This window comes from Rhipicephalus sanguineus, chromosome 9 (assembly GCF_013339695.2).
Source record: "Rhipicephalus sanguineus isolate Rsan-2018 chromosome 9, BIME_Rsan_1.4, whole genome shotgun sequence".
NCBI classification, from domain to species: Eukaryota; Metazoa; Arthropoda; class Arachnida; order Ixodida; family Ixodidae; genus Rhipicephalus; species Rhipicephalus sanguineus.
In genome coordinates this window covers 41,029,805-41,041,163 of record NC_051184.2, presented here as the reverse complement: position 1 = coordinate 41,041,163, position 11,359 = coordinate 41,029,805, and the positions used below count along the sequence as shown (strand labels likewise).

The 11,359-nt window shown below is 51.0% G+C and overlaps 1 protein-coding gene across 1 annotated transcript; it reads right to left on the bottom strand.

Annotated features, from left to right (window-relative positions):
- Positions 1–9,184: 9,184 nt before the first annotated feature.
- Positions 9,185–9,928, bottom strand: LOC119405466 (myb-like protein V). Its single transcript, XM_037672301.2, has one exon. It carries the CDS (start codon positions 9,926–9,928, stop codon positions 9,185–9,187), a length of 744 nt encoding a protein of 247 aa, XP_037528229.2.
- Positions 9,929–11,359: the final 1,431 nt, after the last annotated feature.

The window sequence follows — 11,359 nt, the reverse complement described above, 5'->3', positions numbered from 1 at the left end:
CCTCAGCATCATGTACCAACTGGCCCTTCAAGAAACCCTTCTGCAATCACCAATGCTTTGCAATGTTTGCAAGACACGTTTTCGCGTCACATCCGTGACGGAAATGCGTCAGCGGAGCCGTGGTGGACCCCGGCATAAAACACTTTCGTGTTAAAAAAAGAAAGAGGTGAAAAAAAAAGTACACCATCTCCCACTAAAGGGGACCATGAGGCGATGCGAAGCCGGAGCACTTGCACGATCGCATTCCGTTGGCGTTCGTTGGGCATGCTACCGACCTCGCGTCGTGGAACGCGAAGAGGGACGCTACGCGCGTCGTATCTTCCATCTAGCCTGGCCGTTAATTCTCACAGGGCGAGCGGGGAACGCGGTCGACAGGCGGGCGGGAGGGGGTCACCGTAAGAGAGGAGAGAGAAGGGGAGGGGACGCGCATGCGCTCGAGCTCATCGCGGCGTTGCGCAGGAGAGAATTTCGGCATGTCTAGCCCGCGTTTCAGAGGAAGAGTGGAAAGGGGGAGGGGAGAGGGGTATGGGAGAGGGAAAATGGAGAGGGACAGTGGCGAGGGAATGTGGAGAGGGGAAGGGAAGAGGGCTGAGTGGAGAGGAGGTGTGTGGAGAGGGTATGCGCATGCGCAGTAAGGGTGGTCACGCCGCACACCACCGGATTGAGCTCGGCCTTAAGATACTTCGCATCTAAAAGAGAGAAATAAAGAGAAACATAGAAGGCCGCCCAGCTCCGCTCATTCTTTAAGCTTGACACTATTCGTAGGAGGCTGCCTTAATTTTTTTTTTTTTTTGAAGTCCTCCTTGGTTGGAAACAAGACTTGACCAAATGACCTCCGAAGGTAGCAGAAAATGGTGAGACAAGTATTTTTCGTTCAGTGTCTTCTATGACATTTCGTAAAGGCACTGAGCTAAAGGACACACGCAACCCATGGAACGATTGCGAACTGTGCAAATGTTTATGATATTAGAAATTTTTTTGCCTTGGAAACTTGTGAATGGCATGCGAGCTTATTGAGGCCTATTTTAAGGTTTTTCAGAGCTAGGAGGTACGGATAATCGCAGGAACATACTGGGATTTATAGCATTGATCACGCTGGTGTGTACTAGAATATTTTGAGTGGCGCAACCGAAGGCGGCACCCCTTGCAAACCGGTGTCCACTCTTGTGAAGAAAGTAGCGGCGGCGCTGGCGTCGCATAATCTTGAACACGGCCGGGGACGCGACACGCGCAAACGAAGGAACGTGCGCGCCTCCCGTCTTCCCTGGCCGCGCCGAGGAAAGTTGACATGTTCTGACTCGCTTGCGTTCGCGTCTGCGAGTTGCGCCGTGCATCAGTGACCTAAATGCAATGAAAAAAAAAAAAGAACAGCGTTTAAATAAAAAAAAAGAACAGCGTTTAAATCACTGCTACGCGCCCGGGTGCAATACTGTGCGCGCCCGCATGAACCAAGGCCACAAGATATCGCTTTTTAATGCTCCCAATGATAAAAAACGACAACTTGTGTGGTAAAGAAATTTATGCCGACTTGACAAGCCCGTCGGTGCCGATTGCGCTGTGTGTGAATATCACTTTGAGCCTCACTTCACCGAGAAGCCTCACTTCACCTCACTTCACCGAAGGGCTGGAATTACGTACAAGTAATTAACGGAGCGGAAGTTTGAGTGCCGAGAGAAAAGCCGCCTATTCGACCTGACGCGGTGCCGACAATTTTACCGAACGCGCCGTCTTTTCTCTCCAAGGAAACACCGGCGCTGCGGCCTCGGACAGAACGGCGTCAGCTTGCGTCTTACGATCACATTGAAAGGAAATGACGTCGCATCGAGCAGGGCAATGCGTCGTCACCCGACGAATGTTCAACAGTCGCTTCTGCGAACGAAGGCGGTGAAGCGTAAAGTGAAACGGCGGGTGCGGTCGTGGGCTTCGCTTTTGAGCAAGCCGCCTCCGTTGACGAGCTGCACAATTTCGCCGTTCCATTCACGTCGTGGGCAGTGTTCGAATTCCCTGAGCTTAACGGTGTATACGTTGCGTGCAAGTTGAAGCAATGCTTAGAGCAAATTTCAAGAAACGGCAGGTTCATAGCAGCGTTTTTTAGAACTACATTATTGTCGCGCTTCACCACAGCACGACAAGGTACAATCACTCTGCGCGTCATAAAAAAAAACAATAAGAAAAATAAGCAGTGTATATGTGTACAGACACAACCGATGAGCGAAGCTCCTTAGAAATGGAACGCAAACGACCATGTACGTTTTGAAACTGTTTAAGCTCCTTAGAAATGGAACGCAAACGACCATGTACGTTTTGAAACTATCTCCGCCGCACACCTTGTTTATTTTGCTACGCGCGCCGAACGCCGCGCGCGCCTTTTTTTATTTTTTTTCCGTCGCGCTTAGCGTTTTACTGTCTTTTTGCGCCGGCGTCGCGTCTATGTTGCAGGGAAACTCCAGTTGGCCAGGGGCTCGCACGGCGCATATTAGCTGCAGCCGGCACGTTAATGTAGTTCACTTGCGATGGAGCGTTCATTTCTACGTTCTTTTAGGGGCGAAGCTCCTTAAGGCGGCACCCGTTCGTCCCTCGTAGTCGTCGTGGTCGTAGTAGTGAGTAACAAGTCTTACGCTTTGACCTCCAAGGGGGTGCCGGTGGGAGATTTCTCCTGTGCGTTGTTGAACAATAAAAAATTCGCAGCGTGCGCGTTAACTAAAAGCCGAATTCTTCTGTCTCTCATTCCCCATTAGCAGCCATTGGCATGTTCCAGTAGGAAACGTTAGTAGAAGTAGAAGTGTAAGCGTTAGCTAAAAGCCGACTTCTTCTGTCTCTCATTGCCATTAGCAGCCATTGTTTACCTCCAAGGTAGTGCCTGGTGAGATTTCTCCTGTGCGTGATTAAACAATAAAAATTTTGTTCAAAACGCCGTTGATTGATGAAATAAACCAACGAAAGACGCCAGATGTTTTGTAAAAGCAGAACGAAAGAACGCCAGATGTTTTTCTTAAAGTGTAGTAGTAGTAGTTGCATGTAGCCACCTCGCCCGATCGTCAACGGGCGAGGTGGACCGGCAACGGCGCGAGGACCCTGCCGTACGAGAGTTAAATCACACTAAAAGACATACTTTGCGGGCGATACACTCTAGTGAGCTTTAAACTTTTCGTCTTAATGTACATGATAAAGAAATTATTTCTACGAAAAACGCAAGGCACACCTTGAGCAATATGTTTGGTTTTGGGACGCTAAATGGAACCATGAGGCGATGCGAAGCCGGAGCACTTGCACGATCGCGTTCCGTTGGCTTTCGTTGGGCATGCTACCGACCTCGCGTCGTGGAACGCGCGTCCTGTCTTCCCTCTAGCCTTGCCTTTAATTCGCACAGGGTGAGCGGGGAATGCGGTCGCTCTTGGCGCTCTTTCGCTCGGGAGCGGACTTCTTCCTTGCATTTCACCGATCACAAGTGATAATGAAGGGACCACGTAAACCAACAGTACAATAAAAGTTTGATATTTAATATATACACGATGTTTCACACTCTTTATATTATGTACTGGGCGCATTTCACGGAAGAGTTTCACGGTTTACAGATGATTCCCTCCGTAGCTTCGCCCCACTCATCATCATTCACCCCGTGGATATGCTGTGATTTTTTGTTCTATCTCGCCGCCTCTGAAACGCATCGCCAAGCAGCCGCCTGCTATGCCGGGGTCGCTTTCAAGAGTAGTCGACTGCAGCGCCGCCGCTGTTTTCTACACAAAATGGGCCGCTCCACGGCAGCCGGTTGCGCCACTCAAATTATTCTAGTACACTCTAACCACAGTAAGGTTGCAACTCTCATTGGTTCCCCCCAGACATCTGCCTAAGCCCCTTCTGTGGCCTTCAAAAAAGCGACTGTATTCGCATTCTGGGGCTTGATTACGGCTAATACGGCATATCAGCCTCCGCGTGGCTTTCAGGTATGGAGGATGTAAAAGACAAGTCTGGGAAGCGCAAGAATACGATTTACCACTGTTGGAAAGAAGGTACTTAGCACAGACTCTATTTTGCGGCCGTGCATGGTACATTTCTCATGTCGTACAGCCTCCATTGCGAATAACTCGGTCGTTGCAATCCCTTCTTGGCTCGTTTTTCTGGTCAGATGGACGAGCTGGTTTGCCGAGCTGCGCTTAAAGGGGAACTCCGGTGCATTTTCGACCATATTGAGATAATGCTGTTTTCAAATAGTATTAACAGTCTTGTAACGGCTAGGGTGGTTCATTTTGCTGAGAGACCCGTCAATAATTTTAAATAAGCAATGAACGATGAGTCGAAACCGAAACCGAAATAGGGAGCAGCTTCAGCTCGTAGGCGGTGACGTCACGAGGAGCACTCCCGCCGCCGTAGTGGCCGTAGCACACGTGATTCTTCTACCGCGCGGAAACCAAGCAGCGATGTCTTCCGACGCGGAGTCTAGCTATGCCAGCTCGTCCGAACTAACCAGCGATGACTGCAGCGACGAATGCTTCTACCTGAGCGCGGAAGCATCGCCTTTTGCCTTCGTCGCCTCGAAGAAGAAAGCGCGCGCAGCGTCCGTCTGCTGGGCGAGGCGGGCCGGGGTACCAGGGGTACGTAGACAAGATACGTCACGTACACAGGGTGGCCCGCACTTAAAGGCGTGATTCCATAATTGGCGACCAATTTTAAAATTCGTTTTCTAAAAAACTAAATGACTTACGGTTGTATAATTTGGCACATATCATCAGGGTACCGAAGAGAACATATGCTGAAAGTTTAATTGAAATCGGTGAATATCGAAAAATCTCCGGAGTTCCCCTTTAAGCAACCAAGTAACAGGGGTGGATTCGCGTTTCCGTCCGTGTCTGTTCGCTGCCGGCGCTTGCTCTGCGATTCTTGCTTCGTTTGTTACACGGCGATCAGTGTCCCGCGCGTGATCTTGCCTGCTATTTCTTAGGCACTAAGTTACGTTATTTGTTACCGGGAGCACGGCTTAACTCTGCGCCGCAAGCACTTAACATGCCTGCATTTTACTCCACGGCAGTGGCATTTTATCGCGACGCTCAGCATGTTTGTCCTGATGTAAACATTCTGGAAAACCGTGTTGTAGATACAATGGCGGCCTTGCTGCTCCCTCTAGTTCCTCCAGACCGTGTAACACGTTCGAGTCTTGTCTCATGGAGCGTGACAACGGCATCTTTTCTCCTGGCCATCTCCGTGACTTCATGTGGCGTCTGGAATGGAAAGTACTCCCAATACGAGACAGACTGCAGAGGTGGGGCATGGTCCCATCTTCTGCTTGTCCGAACTGTCCGCTACAAGAGTCCAACCAGCATGTGCTGCAGCAATGTGTAATTGCGAAGGTATTTTGGAGAGCCGTTAATACCGGTTTCCGTGGCCTAGGAGTTAATCGTTTCGTCACATCTGGTCGATGCTCGCGTAGTCGCTTTGCAAGCCTTCTAATTGCTGCGGGGGCTTTTTATTTGTGGCGTAACAGGTGTGAGGCTGTTGCAGCGGGTCACCGTCGTTGTGCTCTGTTTCCGATTCTGAAACAGTTGTACTCCGAACTGCTGCCATTTTTGTCGGAGGAATTGTTCTTCTTTGGGGAAGAGGAATTTCTACGACATTGGTCGTGCCGCTTCCTGTCGGTAGTAAATAGACGCGTGCGGCTAGTTTTTGATCTGGCCTGGTTCTTGTAACAAGTTCACCAAGCAGTGATCTATTAATGCTTATGATCTGTTTGTATTGATTATTTCTGTGTGTACATGTTTCCGTAGGTGTGTGAGTTCTTGTATACACACATTTCATGCTAACACTGTAAATTTATGCAAATAACATCTACCATATCATCTGCTGTACATATATGCTGACATGTTCAAAGTCATGTATACTGTGTGTATACATCGCCATGTACATTTTGTATTTTGTGAATAGTGTGTGTATGTTAGTCCTAAGTAGCATGTGTTAAGGACACCCTGTGGACTTGGACGTTTCTGTTAAAACGTTTCATGTATATTGTGTTTAGTGATTTGCGTATGTTAATGTCGTTCTTGTATAGAGACTGTTTGCAAGTGTTCGTAGCGTCTTTTGATGGAATAAATTTTTTCTAAACAGCTCTTTAAAGCCATCTTTAATTGGTGAACATTAATGTAATAGCTGCACTTTAACCATTGGAACAGGTGGAAATGGTGTTTACGTCTTTCTAAAACATCTTCCATGTCAAAGCCTTCTGTGCTACAGATGCCTGCGACGTCGCTAGCTTTCCCATTGGGGCGACAGGTTCGTAGTTCAGTGTAGTCTCCGCAAGGAGCGCTCGCGTCCGACACTACTTCTGGCCGCGTCGGAAGTGACGCTGCCATTTTGCGGTAATTGTGATGTAAATGTGAAGAAAGTAAAGTGGACGAAAAGATAACTTGCCGCTGGCAGGGACCGAACCTGCGACCGACAGGTCGCAGGTTCGGTCCCTGCCAGCAGCAAGTTATCTTTTCGTCCACTTTACTTTCTTCACATTTACATCACAATTACCGCAAAACAACACCTCCTATACTTTCCTTGGTTTTCTTTTCTGTTAGTTATAATTAATGTTCTGTATAGCAAAGAAAAACGAGCCCTCAATATTGCCCTCCCTTCGTTGTGTGTAAGTATAACGCGCACGATATTGTGGTCGCGCAAGGGGAGGGATCTACCCGTTACCAGGTCGGACCACTTAACTCCAAAGCCTCTGTTACTACTCGTTATTCGTCATGTCAGCAAACAATAAATTGAAAAATGTGCAATCGCTCGATATTCGCTAATATTCGACAAGGGAAGAAACACTTGTACGGTTATAGAGTCCATGAGAGAGGTCAGCTATGTGTTTCAGTGCTGCAGGAAGTACAGGTAGGTCTCCCAAAGTGTTTTTGTTTTCACTTATTAGATGGCGCAACATCGTTATCGTTCGTTGGACATTGATGATGCGGAACGCTTTTATAAAGTCTAAAATTAGTAATTTTGTGATATTCTATAACACGCTGGAAGACCTTGCTGCAAGACCACGGTAAGCTGAATCTGACCATATGCTTATTGCAAGAAACCTTCGGAGGCACGGCTTACGACCAAGGGGCCTAACGTATCAGGCGTAACGGAGACGTATTATGCACCATGCAAAGTTAAAACGTCGTGTCGTGTTTACAGGCGGGATTTAAACCTTCACGGTTGCACCAAACCGTATGTCTCCACTCTGTCTTCTTCCGCATGTCGTGCTTCCTAAGGTGTCGTGTTGGCAAGGATTTACACTCGGCCACAGTTAGGCAATCCGGTCTTAACTCTGCGACACGCCTGTTCTCCAAAGCGTTAAGTCTTGGACACGCGTCTAAACCACAGCGCCGCCCGCTTCCCTCCTTTCCACTAGCATTATACTGGGACCGAAAGACGCTGCTCTGGCGAAAGATGGAACGTATTTGCATATGAAAATCCCTGCGCAAGCCCCAATGCCCTGCGGAGAGTTCGTTGAGAAACCGAACGCGCAACAGCCTCTGCAGCCGCTAATTATAACTGGCCAGCGCATATTCGCTTGGTGCTGTGCAGTGCGAATTTGACTGTGTATGTGTGTACTTGCCTGCTTGCTTGCGTGCGTGCGCGCGTGCGTTGGTTCGTACGTGCGTGAATGGCAGCTGTGCGATGGTGGTGGCTGTCCGATGGCGAACCTGCTGCTTGCGACAGCAGAAGCGCTGACCGCTGCGTATGCCACTGTCATGAACGGCCGCGAGGGAAACATGTTTGTACGCGGAACACCCGCCACGGTGGTCTTGTGATTATGGTGCTGGACTGCCGACACGAAGGTCGCGGGATCGAATCCCGGCCTTGGCGGCCGCATTTCACCGGGGGCGACAAGCCAGAACCCCGTGTGCTCAGATTTAGGTGCACGGTAAAGAACACCAGATGGTCAAAACTTCAGGAGCCCTCCACTACGGCGCCCCCCATAATCATATCGTGATTTTGGGACGTAAAAATTCGACAATTACATATTAGTTTGGGCGTGTCACGTGGTATTTCTTGTATTTTTCGCGGACGTGTTGCAGTAAGCAGAAAAACACGAATTCTTAATAGTTACAAAGTTAAAAACTCTCTGATGAGGCTTTATGCAAAACGATCGGCAACTTTGAAGATGACAATTTTTGCCCAGCTTCGTTGCTTTAGAAGTTCGTTAATTAACATTGCCTAATTAAACAATAAAGCAGACAAAAGATAGTGTCCCTTACTCCATACAGTAGTGGGCAATATGCATTTGGTCCCGTCGTCAAAAATACGTCGGCATATTTTTAAACTCTGGCTAGACTTAGCTGGGGCACCCTTTATGATGTAGGGGTTTTGCGGCTGCAGCCAGCCCTGAACCCTTTGGGGATGAGGCCGAGACCCGAAGAAACACGTCTTTACTGGTGTAAGCATCGGCCGCAACTGCCCGCTGTCAGCGGCTGCCGCGTGACACGAGCGCACATGCGATCGTCGTTTTCTTCTACGCGCTCACAGCCGCCGAGCGCCCGCATACTGCCCCCTCCCCTCGGAAAAAAGTCAGCGAGAAGTACGCGGGCAACTTCACAAGGGTAGCGCGCGCAAGTGTCTTGTCTTGGCTATCTTTGGCCACGGCGGACTGCACGTGGCACACACGACCACATGCCGGCGCTATCTGCCCACAACTCTCTGTGGGACCTCATGGGCTGCCGTTCACGGGAACTGCTGACGCGTGCAGCAGGGGCAACTCTGCTGCCGCCCGAAGACGGAGGCGCACCGGGCTCGCTCAGGTTGACGACCACTGTCGTCAGCATGACCACGGTCGAGAGCATGATGGAACGCCGATGCTCCTGGTGCAGCACCGGTCCCAGCGAGTCATAAGCCGTTGTCGTTGTCGTATGTCGTTGCCGTTGTAGCCCTCCAGATCATTCACGTGCGGGCGGCGGCCACTCCTCCAGGTAGTAGTCGTTGAACGCCAGTGACCTTGGCAGCCACGGCCGCGCGACGTCCCCAACGAAGCGCCGACTGCATGTGCCTTCAGCGCTCCCTGTGCCCCCTCTGAAGTTGCGCTGTAGGTCAGACACGGGGGTGTAATTGCTCACGTGGGCGGCAGGATCCTCCTCGAACAGGTCCACCTGTTCTGCCGTCCCATCCCGGGATTCCTGCAGCTGCGTCATCTCATCATGCCGCTGCGTCATCGCGGGATGCAGCTCTACATCAAATTCGGGTCAGCGGTCGTCATGGCTGTCGCCTTGCTGCCACTGTCTGTGGTTGGCTCCTCTTCCGTGTTTTTGACCTCTGGTTCCTCCGTGTAATCGGCGCTGGCATCCTCGGAATCTGCTAGCCGTGCCTTGCCTGCATCCTCCTCGTTGTTCACCTTGTCCTTCTCATCTTTCTTCTCTACGCTGTCTGCTGACCCGTCCTCGTAAGCGGCCGTCGTCGAGTCCTCCTCAGCAGAGGCTGCCTCTTCTTCCTCCTCCTCTTCACTCTCTTCCTTCTTACTGCGCTTGGAGGCCGCAGCCTTCTTGGCACCGCGCGCTGGCTTGGTAGGGGTCTTCCGTTCAGCGGGAGCAGCCGTGGTGCCCCGCGTCTGCGAGCGTGTGCGCCTACGGCCACTGTCTGGGACGTTGTTGTCCTTGAGGCCGAGTTCCTTTAGAAGGGCCTCGCCCTCCTTGGCGGCCGCCTCCATGTAGCTGTCCGAGTTGTTTTCAGACTCGTTTTCGCGAACGTGTGCCACTGCGTTCACAACGATCGCCTCGTCCACGATCGCCTTGTTCTCCGTGGCCCACATACCACCACGCTGTTCATCGTGGTTTCTCTTTTTCTTTCTTCTCCACCTCTTTCTCGTCTTCTCCGCCTTTCCATCCTTGGCTTCTCGTTCTCCAAGATCTTCTGCCGCATCGTCCAGTTCCCGCATGCTGGCGTCGACCTCTTTCTCGGCGATCTCCTCGTCCATCGCCGTGTGCTCCTTGCCGATCACCTTGCTTTCCCCGTCGTTGGCGGAAGATGCGTCGCCACCGCGTCGCTTGCTGTCCCGCGGTGCCGGCCCGCCGCACTAGCTCGCACGAGCCTCGATGCCGACCTCGGCAGCACACGGGACGCCGGCAGGCACGGAACGCGCGGGCAGCGGGACGCCGAGGTAATCACCGAGGTGCCCGAGGGCGATGATGGCACGCTGCTGCTCACCGGGGGTCATTCTCCCGGAAAAGCAGAGGCGTAGGAGGGAGTCCACCGGCTGAAGTAAGAGGACGAGGTCGTAGACTCCGTAGGCGGCCATGTCCAGGAACGCCCGTTTCAGCGCCCATAGCTCCTCGAAGGCGATATCGCCGTGCCGGGGGCCGAAATCAGGGGCTGGTGGGACCCGGCGTACGGTGACCGGGTAGAACATGGCGGGGCGGGGTCCTACCCGTTGGGCGCCAGATGTAGGGGTTTTGCGGCTGTGGCCAGCCCTGAACCCTTTGGGGATGAGGCCGAGACCCGAAGAAACACGTCTTTATTGGTGTAAGCCTCGGCCGCAACTGCCCGCTGTCAGCGGCTGCCGCGTGACACGAGCGCACATGCGATCGTCGTGTTCTTTCTTCTACGCGCTCACAGCCGTGAGTTAAGACTCACAGATATATTTATCTCTGACGAAATCCGAACAGAAGCAGTAACTTGAAGAAATCAACGTAAGCTTCTGAATGCTTATTATAAATAGAAAGGAACGTTAGTATAGGCGCCTCTCCTGACTTTTTCCTTTCTCGTCCACGTTTTAATAGCGCCGTTTTCCGCGATGAATCATGATCAATGACTTTTTCTCTTCCTAGAGCAATTTTCTTTTTTTAGAGCACTATCCGTCGCCGTACTGTACAATGAACACATTAATTAAACCAACCAAAAACCACCACTCTCACGTGGTAGCCAAGTAATGCGAAAAAATGAACTCAACGAGCGAATACGAAAAGCCGTTGCAAAAATCAAAATGCTACGAGGTCGTTGGTAGTTCATGCATTGGTGTTACTTTCTGCGTGCATAACGTCATTTCAGACAGCAAACTCAACACACACTCCTCTTTACCACTTCTAGCATAACATTTAAGTCTACAAGAGGACAACGGCCTGTTCATGCAATAAGAGGAAGGCACTTTCTGAGGACATCTACGTTGACCGAGAAACAAATGAGCTTTCGTTGATGTCAACGGTGGCTGCGCTTTTGGATGTAGACACCTGAAACCAGACCCTGTTGAAAGGCGGGACGCGCTGAGTCAAGATAATTCAATACGACGCGATGCGAGTTGAGGGCCGCAGGGCAGAGTGTGAAAAACAGAGTCAACTTAACCGCTGCATCACGGCATTAGTTCGTGCGCAGAATGCTAAGCAGGCTTTTTGAGCACTTTATGGTAGCCAAG

What these genes read in the sequence shown, in the direction of transcription:
- LOC119405466 (XM_037672301.2), bottom strand. Translation starts at nt 9,928, where the DNA reads ATGGACGAGGAGATCGCCGAGAAAGAGGTCGACGCCAGCATGCGGGAA.